Here is a 17,472-nt window from a genome sequence, read left to right as displayed (position 1 = left end):
TCATTAGCAGAGCTTCATGTATGGAGCTACACCATTAACAGAGCTTCATGTATCGAGCTACACCATTAACAGAGCTTCATGTATGGAGCTACACCATTAGCATCTAGCTGTGAGTACCTGGTCTGCCAGTTTGAGCACAGCCATGTCTGGGTCCTCTCTTCAGCTCATTCACGGCTCCGCCAAACCCAGTTGCTCCGCGTGATCCCGGGCCTGGGCGGAGGACCACGGCTCCTCTCACACAGAGCAGATGATGCAGGCCCGCGGCTCGGGCTCCACGGCCATCAGCCCCGCTCCACGGGCGCTATCTGCGGCTACGGCGCTGCTGCGGAGCCGCTCGGAGTCGCAGGGAGGAGAGGAGGCAGCCTGACACAGTCGCGCAAACTATCCACATCTAGCGCCCCCTCTGCGGATTTCCCACACGTCTCGGGGCCCCATGTACTGCGCCACCTGGTCCTCCAGCGCCCGACAGAGAGCAGATCGAGCACAGCTGGGCTCAAATCACACAGGAAGTTGAAGCTAATGCTCTTCTCTCAGATGCAGAGCAGAAGTGTGAGAAGATCCGTCCTCAGCATCAACAGCAGCCTCCTCTGCTGCGCCCGCTGCTGCCCCCTTCTGGACACAGACGCGCTGCAGCAGGAGGCTGAAGTATGGAGGGAAATGCATCCCTCCTCCATGTAGTGGATGTACAGCGTGTGTAGAGCTGTGATGCTGATGCACTGTGGCTAATAAAGACACATTTTTCTCCACACAAATGAAGCAAACTTTTAAACATGATTAAAAGAGAAACACAAGCCTATTTTATTGTGGGGACAACACTACTAATTTTATCTGGTATATTCCTGTTTTTATGTTGTTGTATCAGGGATATCCATAAAACGATACGATACATGAGATACTACAATCGTACATTTTTTGGGAGGGAAATAATTTCAAGAATGAACTTTTGCCTTATCTGTTTGTAATGCATTGCTGGGGCTCCGGGTCCAGAGTGCATGAGTCTGGCTGCAGGGCAGTAGCACCCAGTGAATGAGCTGAGCGGGGGAGGTTTTTCTGTTTTGTGCATTCATGCATGTGTAGGATGGATGTGAGCTGAAATCAGTTATGTACGACTCAACACTTTGCATTAAAACCATATAGTTGAGATGGGATCAAAAGTAAAACTCAGAGGTTTAAGTAAAAAACAGACACATAAGGTCGAGGACATTTAGTATTACTTAATACTGCATCTAAATTAACAGTTTAAAATAGCAGCAGTGAATGTAGACATCTGACAGTTGTTTCTAGTGACCTATACAAACTGCATTGAATGGAGTCAATTCTCCATGCAGCCCTCAAATGTACATTTGTGTAAATGCTCATTTTTGTCCACCCTGCGTTACAAAAACATGTCTGAGCAACAAGTAGGAAAGCAGACATTTGGAAAATATTTTAAATTTAACCCATGAACCCGTTAAAGAATACATCAGTTGTTTTTTTTACACAAATGTTTATTTGGTTAAATAAAGCAATAATCAAACAATGAAGACAATGGCAGAATGTGTAAAAGAGCAGAACTTCACGCACAAATAATCCAAATATTTAAAATATTGTTACGATTGCTCGTTAAATTGGCCCTTCAGACCACATACTTCTATCCTGAACAAACGAGTCAAATAAAAGTAGATACAGCCTAATGTTCTTTGATGCTACACCAAACATGGGTTCAAAAACTTTGATGCCTTGGGAAAGACTGTCTAAAAAAACAAATTACTGTTCTTGACAACAATTGTACATACAGAAGCAGATGTGAAAACAAAAGCACAAATTTATATTTAAAAGACATATTCCAGCTCGTATCGGACGTACATGTTCTTCTCATCATTGTAGATCTGTGGATAGTGTGCGATGAGAGCGTCTTGTGACCCAATGTAGATTGAGTTGTAGATCTTCCAGTAGACATCCCTCACTTTTCTGGCTGGATGGAACAGACCCTATAAACAAAAACACAAAAAACGATTAGCAAAAGGTGTAACAATGGATACAGAAATTCAACTGTGATAACGAACCTGTAAACAGTACTGAAGCATGCGACAAGGACCAATAGCAACCCTCAGTCCCTCCAGAGCGCCCATAACAGCCTGGATAACGTGAGGTGAGGTTTCAAATACGTTGGGCCAAACGTAGTTCAGTAAGTGGTTGAGTGAGTCTTCACAGCCAAAACCATAGACACCAAGAGACATGTGCTGTACCACGGCACTGGCGGTCTGTCTATGGACCAAATCTCTGCAAAAAAAACAAACATTGTATAAGCATAGTTAGATTAAAAAAAAAAACAACCTATATTGGCCACTTTGGTATACCATTATTCCTTTGAACATTATATTTAGCCCTGTCACTAATTTAACAATAAGTCAATACGGTAATTAAAGCCGGAACAATATTTTTATAGTCCATGGCATAAAATAGTTTATAGTTTGTGATATTTTCAAAATGTAGTTACTGTCACAGGCATAAATATAGTCATAGATTAAATATATGTATAAAAATACACACCTGTCCATGAGCGCGTCCTCTAGCAGGGGTGTGACGGCATAGATGTAATCTTTGCCCATTTCTCCGATGTATTCAAACAGGAAGGAAAGCGACTTGAGGACACCATTCTGGACATTGAGCTCGGGCACACGGTACTCGTTCATGAGGGCCGGCAGGACAGTAAAAGGAGAGCACGTTTCTGCTACAATGGCAATAGCCACAGTGGTACAGACTCGATTCTGTCGTTCCTGGACCTTTAAATTGTTAAGCAAAGTTGCCAACACATCATGGGGTCTAAAATAAAAAAGGATGGATGGTTAGGAATCATCAAAATACAGTGTTTGTTAAACTTAAAAAAAAAACTTACCCAATGGCTTTAGCAATGTAACCAAATGTGTTGACAGTGGCTCGACGGATAGCCTTTTTGTGAGCTTTGAGCAGTTCCAGCAATTCAAAACAGATCCTCATCCACTCTCTGGCTGACACATACTCTGCTCCCCTAAAACGAGAAAGATATTCAAGGTCAAATATTTAAAAAGTCAATAAAACAAACACAGAACTTGTCAATAGTGGTGTAGACGCAGTAACAAACCTGTCTGCAATTCTGCCAACAAGATCAATGCAGTTCTCCTGCACTTTTTCATGTCTGTTCTTGAGGATGGGAGTTAAACGAGGAAGCAAGTCTTTGATTGGAGGAGTCATCTTGTGCATACCTGTGAACATTTTAGAAAATTTAGCTTTCAATTCTGCAGAACTAGGACTGCTCGTCAAACTGTAAGTGTAATTGTGAATTTACGCACCAATAACGTTAACAATAGCCTTCAATGCACCCAGGATGCTACCAAGTACTTCGGGATACTCTTCTCCCAGGTACTCGTACAACACCACACCCAAGTGACCCATCAGCTTTTCCTCCTGACAGGTCTTCATGACGACAGCTGTCCGGGAAATGAGATCTGCCGCCTGCTGTCGGACTTTGGCCGATTTGTTGTTGAGACGCCAAAGCACTGTACCGCATATCTGAGGCAGGTACGGCTTCACTCGCTTCCCCAGAGCATTGACCACAGTGCCAAACCCGTTCAACATCACGGAGTCCTTAAAAGCAAAAGGCATACATTTTAGATTTTGGCCATACAAATGCTGTCTGCACACATCGGTGGAGATTGCACAATGTACTGTAGGCGTACCTCTGTTGTCTGCTCCTGGAAGGCATACAGGATACCGTCTATCAACTGTTCTTCAAGCTTGTGATCGATGTCTGTGGCACCAAGGTTACCCATAATCTTCTCAATGGTCTCCATCACCATCTTTCTGTACTGCTCTGCCTCATCCTTTAGGTCATCTACTATGCGAGAAATGATTTCTGCTGCACCAACTTTATTGGCCAATTCAACCGTCGTGTCCACCAACTGCAATTACAGAGAAGAGGTTTCAATGGAAAAGTAATAGACAAAGCATAAATAAGATTTTTTTTCCTGCAAACCTGTCTGTAGTTGCGCCTGTCCAGAGCCATTCTGTGTTGCCAGAAGTGCTTGAAGAAGGGGGGCAGGATCTCTGTTTTAATGTAATTAGCCTCCACACCATCAGTGCCACAGCACTGCTTCACCACCTACAGGACAACATCAAAACCATGATGAGAAGTGTAGAAACTAAAAGTGCAAGTTGTGATATGTGAAATAATTTGTTCTTACCTTCAGGACAATCTTTTTCATTTCTTCATCGGGAGACTGGAACTCTCTAATGAGGATCAACATCACTTCTCTGGTGTAGTAGTTTGCATACTCAGCATCCATCAAAGGGATCAAGTATCCAATGGCTTTGAGGAAAGCAGCCAGACCCTGCAGGACAGTGTTAAAATGACATTAGCAATACACTCTGCATGAAGTGGTTTCAGAAAATGTTTTAAATAATGACGTCTGTTGCTCCCAGCAGCTGATAAGTCTTATGTTTGACTTCGACAGCAGGAGTCCCTTAAAAAGGGATATTTTAACAAGCACAGCCATGGCTAAGTTAGCCTAGAGCTGGGTGTTGATCTTGCAACATTTGTCACTCCGCAATACACATTAGTAAGAAAAATAATTGTTTACCTTTCCTCTGTGCTGTCTGATACCCTTCCAGAGGGGCTTAAGGACCGAGTCAAATGACTCAATACCATATGGTGTCGCAGCTTCAGCCAATGCAGCAATAGCCAGGGCACTGATGGTCCTGACTTTCTGTTGCTCATCAACCAGACCTATGATGCGACACAGAAATAAACATTATATAATTTGAAAAGAAAGAAGCACATAGACTTCAGATGAGTAATGGCTCACCATGTTCAATAATCTCCACCAAGCTGCGAAGATGGGGCAGAATGGCACAGCCCATGAGGATGGCAATCTGCTGAACAATCTTGATGCCAGTGTGTCTGGCCTGCCAGGACTTCTTACTCTTACACACGGCTTTGAGGAAGGGCAGCAGGGAGGGGATTCCCAGAGCAGAGGCCACCACAGCAAAGGCTCTAGCGGTTGTGTTTCTGACGTACTCATCCATGTTGTCAATATCAGGACGCATAGTTGAGATCATTGTAGCCAACCCAGCGGCCTGTAACACAAGGGGTATTCTTTAACTGAGTAGTTTTGAACAGCTTTCACAAGTTTTATATTTGCAAACATTTTTTTGTAACCAACGGGTGCAGAATGAGAACAGATATGACAGTGTTGTCAAGTCTGCTAGCTCTCGTGTTGGAGTCAATCTAGCAAACTACTAGCCCTGAGTGGACCATGGATTGGTCAAACAGGCGAGAAGGTTTGCAGGATAATGTGCTAAATGCTTAATTTACCTTTGCCAAATTTGAGATGATCTCTCTTCCTTCAACTCTGGCATAATAATCTTCATCAATCAGTAAAGGCTCAATCACCACCAGGATCTACAAAAACAAATACAGTTCATTACATTAGTCAAACCTGGCGATCAAATAACTCAAATAACAAATACATAAATTATTGCATCCCTCAAATTTACCTTGTGTACATATGGTCGGACCAAATCATCAAGCTTGTACAGAATACGGTCGATGACCTTAACCAGAAGATGGCGCTCTTGGTCTTCTAGGGTTGGAGACATGAGCAGTGGTAGAATCTGATTGAACAGAGGGCCTGCTCCAAATTCACGTGCCTTGTCTGTGATCTGGCGCAGGGCAGCCTAGGGACAAAAATCAATCCAGCAATCATTACAATGTAGCATTTTGTCATGTTTAGACTTGTACTGAAAGATTGTGCAGGGGTGGATTCATTTTTTCTAATTGGCTAGTAGGCTTTATTTGACGAAGTATAGGGTAAAAGGGGGTCAAGAGTTGTGAGGACATTCAGCAAATTGTCAGAGCCAGGATTCAATCTCATAGCACTGAGTCTAACACAGAGCGTTACTCATGTGCTGTAGAAGAGACCACTCGGCTAATGTTGATTTAGTTTTAAAGCTTGTGTCCATGGCAAATTTGATTTTAAAAGTTTGGGCCGGGACCAACCTTTCGCATTGGGGGTGTTCCATTCTTAATTTTCAGTAGCAATTTCATGATCTTCCTCTCCTTCTGCTCTTCTGGACTCAATGTTGACTCATCCACCTCCACCTATGGACAGAAACGCTGAACTTTAGACAAGGCAAACAATAAGCAGTCTATTTGCACATATTTCACTTGGTATATGTGCACATTTTATACAAGTCTGACGCTCACCAGGAGTTTGTCAAAGTACTGGATGTCATCGGGTTTGAGGAAGGGCAGATTTCCTGACGGCTGGTCATTCATTTGTTTGGTGGTGCGGTCTTCAACCTGCATGTGAAATCCGGTCATCCCCCCAATGGGAGTGGGTGTGGCAGCAAGTTTTCGTGCAGGGGTGCGAATTGGAACATAACCTGCTGGTGGAGGCAACACCTATACAAGAAATAAAAAAAAAAAAAAGGAAAATCAAATATGGTTGAATGTTGATGAAAATAAACACAAAGCAACGGACAACAAACCTTGTAACCCTCTGGAAACATGGCGTCCAACTCATCATCTGTAAGAGGTCGATTTCTCTCATCAATTTCCCTCTCCCACCGCCACGCTTGAAGCTGCTCGGGTGTCATGCTCATCAGGTGACCTTAACGGAAATCAGACTGTTTAGAAACTACTATATTCAAATTATTACATTACAGCAAACCGGTGGTTACCTGGTGTTGGTGTAGCCATGTTCATTGCAGGTGTCCCAATAGGAGTTTTTCCTGGCGTTAGTAAAGGCGTGGAGGACCCCATCTGACTGGCGGGAGTTTCGTCCCAGCGAGACTTCCTTTTACTGGCTCCTGGAGTTGGAGTCTCGCCCACAGAATCCTCTCCTCTGTCTGTGCGTGGAGTCTCAGCCCAGCCGCTGCCATGGCCAGGGGTCTCCCTTTCCGTTTTTGGAGTTTCATCCCATCGGTTTTTGCGGACACTGCCTGTGGCTCCTCCGTGCCCTGGTGTGGCGTGGCCTGGTGTGTCTCCTCTTCCAGGAGTGGCAGCACCAGCCGGAGTGTGGCTGGGAGTGGGGTCCCACATGCGTGTACTGGGGGTGGCTCCTGGGGTCTCGCTGCCCTTCGGCCGACCTGGAGTTTCATCCCATCTGCTGTTTGAGGGTGTGTGGGCAGGGGTGTGACCTGGTGTCTATGAATCAAAGGCATTTCACATTAACTTAATAATTTGTATCTAATTTTCTTTGGTTAAGTTATTACCTCAGAGCCATCAGCCTGGTCCCAGCTGGATATTTTTTTGGGAGTTGTGTTGGTTGGAGTCTGATCAGCAGTCTGGTCCCATCGGCGCTTACGTTTTGCAGCGGCAGCAGCAGCAGCAGCAGCTTGGGCGGCTGCAGACCCGTTCACAGCTTTCAGTTCTCCCGACTTGGCCTTCTCTGCCATCTGCTGGCGGATCTCCCTCTGTATTGACCATGACATGAAAACGTCAGTATAATTCGTGACCAAACATTTGACAATGTTTTCAATGTGCAACTTCAGCTAACCTCTTCTTTGGACAGATTCTGTTCCCTCATGACGTCCATATAAGACCTGACTTGCATCTTGGGATCCGGCGTTTTGCCCCCTGTGCGAAAAAGCACCAACAAAAACAAAAGAAACAGATCATTATACGCTTCATAAACTGTATACAACACAGCAAGCACAACACAGCCTGCTAATTCTGACTAAAAGAATAGCATAACAAAGTTTTAAGTATTGTCATAAATACATTAAATACATATTTACAAACAGAAAATTCTAAGAAACAAGCAAATACATAAAAAAGCTGTTGTGGTGCTTTCTTTAAGTGAAGTTTTAGTCATCACTGATGCAGGGGTCCTGGGCTGTGCTCTTCAGAATACGTACACTTTCATTGCCAAGGGTCCTTCTGCAGTCAGACTTCAACCGGCAGAAAAGAAGCCTAGAAAATTTCTCTTTACCATTAGTAACACTTTGGAAAGGGTTCAACTCACACACAACAGTATACCACCTGTGTTTGCAATGACTCATGGCACTATGATGCAAAAATATTCTGGGGCAGAATCCTAAAACTAGGAAGATGAAAGTTTCTGAGAACTAACTGAAATGAACATTCAAAGTCTGAACTTTGTCTTAAAATGATGGATCAAAAGGACTAATTCTAATTGAAATCTTTTAAATTACTGTGAACCCATGGCTGTTGGACATAACTTAGCTTAAATTATCAAATGGTGGGCTTATTCTTTCACTGAATTAAAATAAAACTGTGGGGGCATTAAAATTCTAAATAATTGTAAAATATATAAGTAAGTGCTTTGGGGTGGTGGTTGTAGTTGAAGTTGGCACACACTGATGCCCCTCGTTGACCCCAGTCCAACATGCCCTTGGACCCTGACCAAACTGAAAATGTACAGTTCTGTGCGTTTCCCAAAACCTACACAGGACGAGTTGCTGCACCCTTAACAGAGGGCAGTACAGGACTGGCAAAGCAGTACTGCTGTAGGAGAGAAATTAAGGACAGTTAGTATGGGCCTCTGGTATTGTGGTACAAAATGTTCTTGATAACATATTTCTATTTTACATAAAAAGTTGTAAAATAAAAATATATTGAGACAACAATGTTGTACAATGAGCTTTCTACATGCAGTCTTACACCGTAACTACACTGCTCCTACCAATCTCACAATAATGTGAGAAGGACAACCACATAATTAAAAGGTTGCATTGTATACTTTAAAAGGCGCCTTTCAATTGACCTTAAATTCAGGTTTTGTAACAAAGTCAATAAACAATAGTCTGTTTTAAGGCTTACAATAGTAGTCCAGCTTTACCAAACCATATTTTCAATGAAAATAAACATTATGTAAGTTTTTATTGGCAGTTTATCATGGGTTGTTAACCCTTCAAGCCACAAACAAGCCATATGCAACCTATCTTACCCAAATGTCAAAAACCTTACAGTATTACCATCAAGCAGCAAATTCAAAAAATCAAATAGACCAGAGCCCCAAACAGTTTGTTGACCAACAAAGGAATGGAATTAAAACAAAAAAGTCAGGAAGCTATGTGTTGAATTGCAGTTGAAGGGTTAAACAGTAAACATATGCAAGTGACACAATCAAGAGTCATAACGGGTTGTCACAATAGTATGAAGTGTGAAAAGGGGGACAATGGGACCATGAAAAGACATTAGGAGTCAAATTTACCATCAGCAAATGGGTCGAGACGCTCAGGGGAGATGATCATCTGTCTGCGTCTGGCTTTGTACTCATCTTCACGATCAGCGATTTTCTGTGGCCGGTGCTCAGCAAAAGGGTCGTACTGAGGAGAAACAAGTGAATTTAAACTTAATTACAGTTATTATACAACACATTACTCAATATAATTAATCTAATCAAGTGAATGTGCATTTTCTATCTTCTAGACTAGAGGACACAAGTAAAGGCCACGTCAGACAAAGGGAATTTTATCTCTTCAGTGTCCTTGAATCCCCCCATGTAAAAAGGTAAATTTCCCCTGCAACAACCAAAATATATTAACCACCCTACAACAGCAGGCAGCAGTAGAGACTGTGTTAACTGCAGTGAGGATTTTTTTAATATAAATTTTTAAAACAGCGAAATTAAGTTGATTTCCACAAAGCTAAAAGGAAGGTAAGCTAATTGAAGCGCATTACCAGCATAAAATAAAAAATAAAAAAACAGCCCACAGGAGGTCTAGTGGCATTATTCACAATAAACGCTTCATCTTTGGGGTGATTTTTTAGAAAGTTATTAAAACGTATTAAGACAGCAGTGGGTGCAAAGTGATTTGTCTTTTTTTCAGCTCTTTCACAATAATAGATCCAGTAATTCTAAATATACAGGCTGTTATTGATGCTATGCATCAATGCTTGCACACACATACCTGCTCGTCTGACTGTGGAATGGCGTTAAGAATGGCCACTGGTGCATGATAGCCCGGCTTCTTCGGTCCCAACAAACTTGTAGCAGTATCTTCCTCGTCATCCTGCAGGTCAATAAGAGAGCGCGATAGATTAAACGTTATTTTCACACACACAAAAACAACAAGTAAACACGATAAAGACCACTCTACTTGCCTCTTCTTGCTCATTGGCAGCGATAGATGTGACATATCCAGCAAAACGACTGTCGCTGCCACCGTAGATCTCCTGATCAAAAAATCCTGTTGAATCAAGGCCGACTCCTTCATCGCCTCCTTCCTCGACCAGGGCAGCCTTCCGCCCCTGGATCTCCAGGATCTGAGCCTCTATGTCTGTAAAAAAAAAAAGTTACGTATTAATAAACATTATGCTATAGTCTATAGTAATTGAGCCGCTGTGAGTTTAAGATTGGGTTTATAACAGGCGTGATCGCACAAAGGCCAAAACGTGTGCGTAAATGAAACGTCCGACTGATCTCGCAAAATATACGGAAATGCATAATGGCCAAAGTATTTCTGGCAGTTTAAAGTGTAATGTGTCATTTCTACATAAGATGAAAAGTAACAGATAAATAAATTAAGATTTGCACGATATATATGACTCCCGCACTTAACATTAGCTATGGTGCTAAGGTTAGCATCCTGCGCCATTACCTAACCGCGCCGCGTCGAGCTCGCCGACAGGCCTTTCATTACACAATGCTGAAACAAACTCCGCATTACCGACAATAAATGGATCATCCGACAAAACAATAGCTCCTTTATATAACAATATATAAAACGACAGAAGGATAACGTTGCCACTGAGTAGTACTTATTTAATTAATTTTATTTACCGTCGTGGGTTTTGGCGATCTTCGCCATTTTGGTGTGTTGTGTTAGTCTCTTAGGCACCGGAAATGGTTTTTAGCTGCAGAGCCGCTTCTTCTTCTTCTTCTTCTTCTTCTTCTTCTTCTATAGGACTTTTATGGCGATTGGCAAAAGTGCATTACCGCCACCTGCTGTTGCGAATATGCTAGTTCTAAGTGCTTCATACTATGAATGAAAAAGAAATGGAAAACAAAACAAAACCATGGGACTTGCAACATACATATCTTATCTATAATAAGCAAACAAATAGGATACATTCACCATTTATTCTTATTGTGGTTGTCCATTCTACTGATTTATTTTCCATATTATATTTAGACAGTAGCACTGGAGTTCTATTACTCCGGCAAAAGAAAAGGAAGAGCCAAAGCCAGAAGGATAGGATCAGCACAAGAGAACAACCAAGTGCAAGATTTATTATATTATAATTATTTTGTGCATATAATACACACTAAAATGTTTTGTCTGACAACTGCTAAAAGCTTAACCCCAACATGGCATAATGTCACTTAATTAATGTATTCTTAAGTCGTGGGTGGTCCATGGGTAAATCCCATTGTTTGTGTGTTAAGGGGAAGGTGTTAACCTTACCTCATCTCAAACATTCTCAATGTTAGCTTTGTGCAGTGGTCACTCTCTCCAATTATGGATACAAGATCAACTGACAACTAATGCAACACTGTATGGTATTGTAATATTGCAGAATCTTATTGAAACTATACCACAGATAATGTGTGATGTAATCAAAGCTACAGACATTCCATTAGAGAGTGTCCGCCTTTTTCTGAGGCAATTTTTCTTGACAGTGTATTCTCATTTCATTTCCTTCGGCCTTGCCGAGTCACTTATTTAAGTCACTGTAATTTTTGCATTGTTCTTCTTGAGTAATGTGATTTGAAGGTATGTAAGTTACTAATACTTGTCTTGAGAACAAACTTTAGCTACCGGCTATAAGTTTTCTGATTCTGAACATATTACAAAACGTGATTGCATATGACCAAAATGTATTTACATGCAACACATTTCTCATAACTATGCAGTAACATATGAAGTTTACTAAAGTATCTATGGAGACTGTTACCATGCCAATTTCAGTGGCCATCTTGTAAATTTAGAAAGCGCAAATAAAGCATTGATTAAAGACCGTAAAGTGAAAATGACAAGGTCCTATGTGATTTTATTATTTTGTCGGGTGGAATAGTCCCTGTGGGCAATGTTTATCACAGTTTTACATCAGTCAAGAAGTGTGGCAGTTTGTGAAGAAAACATTTTAAATAAATATATTGTAGAAAGCAGAACTTGGTTCAAATATGGAATCCTTCTGTCCAAGTCATCAATATGCGACATACACGACATAAGCTTTCTATAAGTTATCTGTTCTTTTACTTCTGTACCTACTTGTGTTGCAACACCAAAATTTCCCCATTGTGTGGACAAATAAAGGCTTATCTTATCTTATCTTATCCATCAAAAATGCAGGGACACATATTTATCACTGTTTATATAATAATTTAAAAAATTATATATAAAATTATATATAGAAAATTATGTGATTTTACTTTAAGTCTCTTGACATTTTACGTGCTTTGGTACCACTGTCCAAACAGACCAATCAAAACAACTGAAACAAATCATGGGATGTTGTGGCAACAATTGTAATTGGTTTAAAGTTAATTCCTAAAATTGATACAGGAGCTGTGCCCCTCCAACATGTATGGCCCATTTTACCTGAGGGCCAATTTATCTGACTTTCCTATCTACTTTATGTCACATCTGCTGTCCATGTCCGACCTGGGGGGGAGATAAACGTCACAAACATTGCAAAACTTGGAATAAAATAGGCAAAATGTTTATGTTTGCTTCATCTTATATATTCCAACCTGTCATATGCACTTTAAGATTACATAATGGTGAGACAGAGGAATCTGTAACATTGCATTTAGACATAAGATAAAGCTAAAATACAAAGTCGAAAAATCAACCATTTAATTTTTAAAACATATATACTGTAGCTATAAAGAGTGCTGTTCGCTCAGAGTTTTTCTTTTCTTTTTATACTGGAGCCAAGTCCCGTGACATTGCTGCGCGTCTGCGAGCGTGCACGCGCGGCCCTGGAACGTCAGCAATTCTCGATGACGAACTCCAAATGCAGCCAATCACAAGTCAGAATGTAGGAGCAGCGGCCAATCAAGACCGAGAAACCCGTAGAGTGGGCGGGCCCGGAACGTGGCCGCTGCGCCTTGTCAAATACCAGGATCAGGCAGAGCGGAGAAGAAAACTCTCAAACCTGTGAAAATGGCGAGAGGTGGTCGCAGCCTTCGGAAAGTTGCAGAGTGCATGAAACAGTTATCAGCTAGTCGAGAGTTAACGTCGAGGAACAACTTAAGGTAAAGATGTTTAGTTTTCTCTGTGAGGCTCAACTAAAAGTGTTCGTCAGAGACACTCCGAAACTACTCGGCACATATGGAGAGCGGATGGTCTTGTGTTTCGTGAACCGTGGCCGATTACTTTTATCGTTAACGTTGTTCTTACAAGACTGCTTTTTTAAATTCATTTTTCTTAGAACACATCATGTTTTAGTTTCATCCAGCCATTAGCCTTAAAACAACTTTCAGATGCTTTCTCTTTCGGAAATGAACTCGTTTGATTGTCGTGAGCATCACAGAGCGGCCTCTGTCGGGCTCCGGTACAACCGTGCGAACTCAGAGCCTTCTAACAAAAGCTGACGGCGGAAATGGCTTAAGGCTCTAACTGGGTCAACCACACGTTCCATTAGACACACGCATACGTAATGGTGCTGGTTTTGGCTTGAACCTCCTCAGCTACACAATCAACTCTCTGCTATCATGTGTCGCAGATGTGGATAGTCCTGCTGTTTTATAATGATCAATAGGGTCCGAACAAAAATGTGTGTGTCCTTTTCTTTGTAGGTCTAAATGAGTCTGTGTTAGTTCCTCCAGATGTAGGATTATACTATCGTGACTTTGCTGGTGCTGATTTACTGCTCAGCACTATTTCTACATCTCGCGTGTCTGCAGTTCGAGGTCACTGTTATGTGTCCATTGTGTCACATTTCAAGAGCTCAGAAAGTAGGGCACTTCTGTAACAGGCCAGCACCATCAAAGTGAAGAATACGTGTATGTGAATGGTGATATTGTCACATAAACATGATGTAACGGTGGGCCAGGAGTATTTCTGTCTCAGTGTGTGGTGTGTCTGATATTACAGACCAAAGCCTCTCCTGTAGTCTGGGACAGGACCAGATGATCACAGTAAACTTACTCGTGGTGCCAGGGTGACCCTGCCCGCTCCTGGCAGAGAACACTATTCAAAGAAAACCGTGTGTCAGAACTGGAGCTAATTTGAAGTCACTTCTTGATAAATGCAGCCCACTAAAAGAGTTTACATAACAAGTCTTCTGATCCAAGTGCCTACACTCCAAACAGTGCCTATTCATTGTTTTGATGTCGATCAACGCAACTGAGCTATTTAGAACAGGTTTTTCTTTGAGTTCTAAAATGTTTATTATTCAAGTAATACAGCTGAACTGTAGACGACCTTTTGCTTAAATGTAACCTTTTAGATCAATGGAACTTAAACCATGTGTCCCATTAGGCTTTAGTTCCTGATACTTAAATTGTTTTGATATTGTTCAAGGAAGTAAATGAGATAAAACATTGTGATTGTTCTTTTATCAGATGGATGGGCAAAAATGCACAGAGAACAGCAGTTTGTCTGAGCCACTATTTAACTATGTTAATTTACCCATTGTCTTTGTCTCTTATGTCTGGTTCAGATACCTATCATCATGTGGGATCCTTATGACACGTGTCCCTCCTCTGCTGAGTGCAGTCACAAACACTCAACATCACACTGTGTCACCCACACGCAGCTTCTTCAACCTGGCAGACTCCTTCTCCAAGAGGAAGGAGTATTCAGAAAGACGCATCATTGGGTGAGTCCACTTTAATTTCAGAACTGCATGAACTTAAATATTTTATGTCTATCAATGTACAGGCTCTGGGATAGAGAGTTAATGTTTTAATTTTCATATGAACATTTAACAGACCTTCAGGTGAAGAACACGGACGTGCAAGAGAGTTAGTAACTGCAGGGAACAGGTTGTGACGAGTTAAGAATTTTTTGTTTTTTTATTTTAAGCAGAAACTTATTGGTTATTTGTTTATTACTATGAACTCTGACGTTTCTTTAAAAATAATAATGATATGCTTTTAAAAATGGTTTACGGAATGTAATAAAAATATTACTCAATTATAATATATAATATAATATTCAGTAGAGTACTTGATTACTAAAATAACCTGATAGCTGCAGCCCTAAGGGCATCCCTCACATTCATGCCTCTGCCGGTGTGTGACGCACTAAATGTCCCTGAGCGTTCTGTGGAGAGGTCATCATCACTAAATCTCTTTGTATAAATAGACGCAGGTCCCAGGCGTGTTGAGGCACTTGCATAACAGAATGTGTGGGACACTCCTCACCAGTCACATGCTCTTCTATTTGTGTTCTAATACAACATTGGCATCAGCTATTTCAGTTTCTAACCACATTATCATACTTCATTTCCTCTGTGACCTTCTTGAGCCGTTACTGGGTCACCTACCATACGCCCCTTTAGGATCCGGTAAATGTTTTGCATGACTTGACTCTTGTGACACTACTGCTGTTTGCCCTCAGGTTTTCCATGCAGGAGATGTATGACGTAGTGGCGGGAGTGGAGGATTACCGTCTCTTTGTGCCCTGGTGTAAGAAGTCAGACTTGGTGTTCAGACGAGCGGGTTTCTCCAAGGCTAAGCTCACTGTGGGCTTCCCCCCAGTGGTAGAAAACTATACCTCTCTAATCACATCAGTGCGCCCCCACCTGGTCAAGGTTAGGGTCACCACTCAAACTCTCATGACCCTACACTAAAAAAACATATATTTAATTACATTTTTTTTCACCAGGCTTCCTGCTCCGAGGGCAAACTGTTCAATCATTTGGAGACAGAGTGGCGCTTTAGTCCGGGGCTTCCTGGTTACCCTCGCACCTGCACTGTAGATTTCTCTGTAAGTAGCATTACTGACAGTTTTTACTATTCCCAATTGTATGCAGGGAAACTAATTCTGTGACGGTGTCAATCTTTCTTCCTAACAATCACTTCGTCTGTGTGTCTCCCAGATTTCATTTGAGTTCCGCTCCCTGCTCCACTCACAGTTGTCTCACATGTTCTTTGATGAAGTGGTGAAGCAGATGGTGTCAGCGTTTGAACGACGCACATGTCAAGTCTTTGGTGCAGAGACACCCATCCCTCGTGAGCTAATGTTTCATGAGGTGCACCACACGTAGCATCATCACAGTTGCTCGCTCAACCCCAATGCCCAAAGCTGACAAAAATATTTGAAAAGGAGACGTGAGGGAATTCACAGTTGAATCTGCAGTGCCTTTCTCATGGCAAAGACCAACGTCCAAGCAACATTTTACCTCCCTAAAGACATTTTTTGCCAATTTTCCCTTTGGTGCTTTACATGCCAGCTGTTTTTAATTTCTAGTTATTTTTGGATAAGATTCAATCGTGTGGAACTGATTCAGGTTTGTGTTTCTCAAAATGACTATTCTCTGACCACTGTTTTACATCCATCAATATTCGTTCATTACTGTCTTCATCAATGAGAAACGTGGCTCTTGCTGAAGGAGGCACTCATTTTAGTAAAGCTGTGATCACAACTGAACGTTAGAATTGGATGTTTAACAGATTTTAGAAGTCTTTCTTAGCTTAAGAAAATGTTTATTACACAGGAAATACATTATTTGGGCTATAGCAGTTCTCTTTGGGTTTATATACTTTAACTCTTTTAACCATTCTCAGGGACTGCTTGTTACGGTGCATTTTGTTTTTTCTTTAATGTTTTGTCAATGAGCACTAAAGTATTTCCTACATTAAAGCACAGGACATTTTCAGACACAGGATAAGAAATATTTTGGACAGTAAGACGGGGGTAAAAGCAGCGTGGGAAGTTTTTGTCAGGGGTCAAAACATGTCTTGACTGGCAATTTACAATGTAACATTTTAACTTATTTATAGAACCTGCAAAGTAAAATGAAGCCACGTCAAACTATGTCTTAATCACCTCAACCAATCAATTAGGGTCCAAAAACTAACTTCAAGATTTACATTAGCACCTTAAAAACTAACTTCAAGTGATTGCGCTCTCAACTTTTGAGCAAGGACACTGAATGTTAATAGACTTTAGTGTGTGGTCATAAACCCTAATAAGATATAAGTTCATATAAAAGTATGTAAAAATAAACACTGTGGCAGGAATAAGTTTAAGTGTGTGTTTTTAAGAATAATGCTGGATCAAGGCTGAAAAAGACTGTGTATATATATATATATATATATATATATATATATATATATATATATATATATATATATATATATATATATATATATATATATTATAAAAATTAGTACATCTAATACATGATGGTTTTGCTTCTGGAGAATGTATTTTTCATGTTCACACAGTGCTCTCATCAATGGGAGCCTTATATGGGCCTACTAATTGATAAATTATTGTTTTTATTTCACTTTTTTTAGCGTGTAATATTTACAAGAGTTGTTTTTTATTTTTTTACTGCATCTTTGCAATCAACAGATTTGCAGT

General features: G+C 41.1%; 3 protein-coding genes across 12 annotated transcripts in view; 1 reads left to right on the top strand and 2 right to left on the bottom strand.

The window, feature by feature from the left end:
• ankrd44 (ankyrin repeat domain 44) overlaps positions 1-537 on the bottom strand; it is a 29,378-nt gene extending 28,841 nt beyond the window's left edge. For 3 of the 4 annotated variants that reach the window (XM_072444967.1, XM_072444970.1, XM_072444968.1), the window contains exon 1: positions 118-536. In XM_072444967.1, the coding sequence (XP_072301068.1) occupies positions 118-144 (27 nt within the window). In that variant the 5' untranslated portion in view covers positions 145-536. Of the gene's footprint in view, positions 1-117 lie in introns of all 4 variants that reach the window. The other variant, XM_072444969.1, reaches the window with a different exon arrangement.
• A 932-nt stretch (positions 538-1,469) lies between these two features.
• sf3b1 (splicing factor 3b, subunit 1) lies at positions 1,470-10,861 on the bottom strand. Of its 7 annotated transcripts, XM_072444959.1 has the most exons (23): positions 10,770-10,861; positions 10,091-10,266; positions 9,898-9,999; positions 9,198-9,312; positions 7,518-7,597; positions 7,227-7,434; positions 6,700-7,161; positions 6,508-6,629; positions 6,224-6,421; positions 6,017-6,118; positions 5,515-5,694; positions 5,333-5,419; positions 4,824-5,094; positions 4,599-4,744; positions 4,203-4,349; positions 3,995-4,120; positions 3,699-3,920; positions 3,312-3,606; positions 3,104-3,224; positions 2,879-3,010; positions 2,533-2,805; positions 2,046-2,262; positions 1,470-1,970 (listed from the first exon to the last, which is right to left on the bottom strand). In XM_072444959.1, the coding sequence occupies exons 1-23, from the start codon at positions 10,795-10,797 to the stop codon at positions 1,812-1,814; spliced, it is 3,969 nt and encodes a 1,322-aa protein (XP_072301060.1). In that variant the 5' UTR covers positions 10,798-10,861; the 3' UTR covers positions 1,470-1,811. The 7 variants fall into 7 exon arrangements, 6 of the variants coding, with proteins under 6 accessions (XP_072301060.1, XP_072301061.1, XP_072301063.1 ...); XM_072444960.1 differs by lacking the exons at positions 9,198-9,312; positions 9,898-9,999; positions 10,091-10,266; positions 10,770-10,861 and adding an exon at positions 7,879-8,755 and having other exon boundaries at positions 1,471-1,970; XR_011926886.1 differs by lacking the exons at positions 1,470-1,970; positions 2,046-2,262; positions 2,533-2,805; ... (13 more) ...; positions 6,700-7,161; positions 7,227-7,434 and adding exons at positions 7,879-7,933; positions 8,430-8,488.
• A 2,193-nt stretch (positions 10,862-13,054) lies between these two features.
• Positions 13,055-17,175, top strand: coq10b (coenzyme Q10B). The gene is made up of 5 exons (XM_072444958.1): positions 13,055-13,190; positions 14,600-14,758; positions 15,502-15,694; positions 15,769-15,870; positions 15,983-17,175. Exons 1-5 carry the CDS (start codon positions 13,099-13,101, stop codon positions 16,148-16,150), a joined length of 714 nt encoding a protein of 237 aa, XP_072301059.1. The 5' UTR covers positions 13,055-13,098; the 3' UTR covers positions 16,151-17,175.
• The last annotated feature ends 297 nt before the right edge of the window (positions 17,176-17,472 follow it).

This window comes from Eucyclogobius newberryi, unplaced genomic scaffold, assembly GCF_026437365.1.
Source record: "Eucyclogobius newberryi isolate DKJ021-1_F unplaced genomic scaffold, fEucNew1.0.hap1 SCAF_14, whole genome shotgun sequence".
Taxonomy (NCBI): Eukaryota; Metazoa; Chordata; class Actinopteri; order Gobiiformes; family Gobiidae; genus Eucyclogobius; species Eucyclogobius newberryi.
This window is presented reverse-complemented; position numbering and strand designations above follow the sequence as displayed.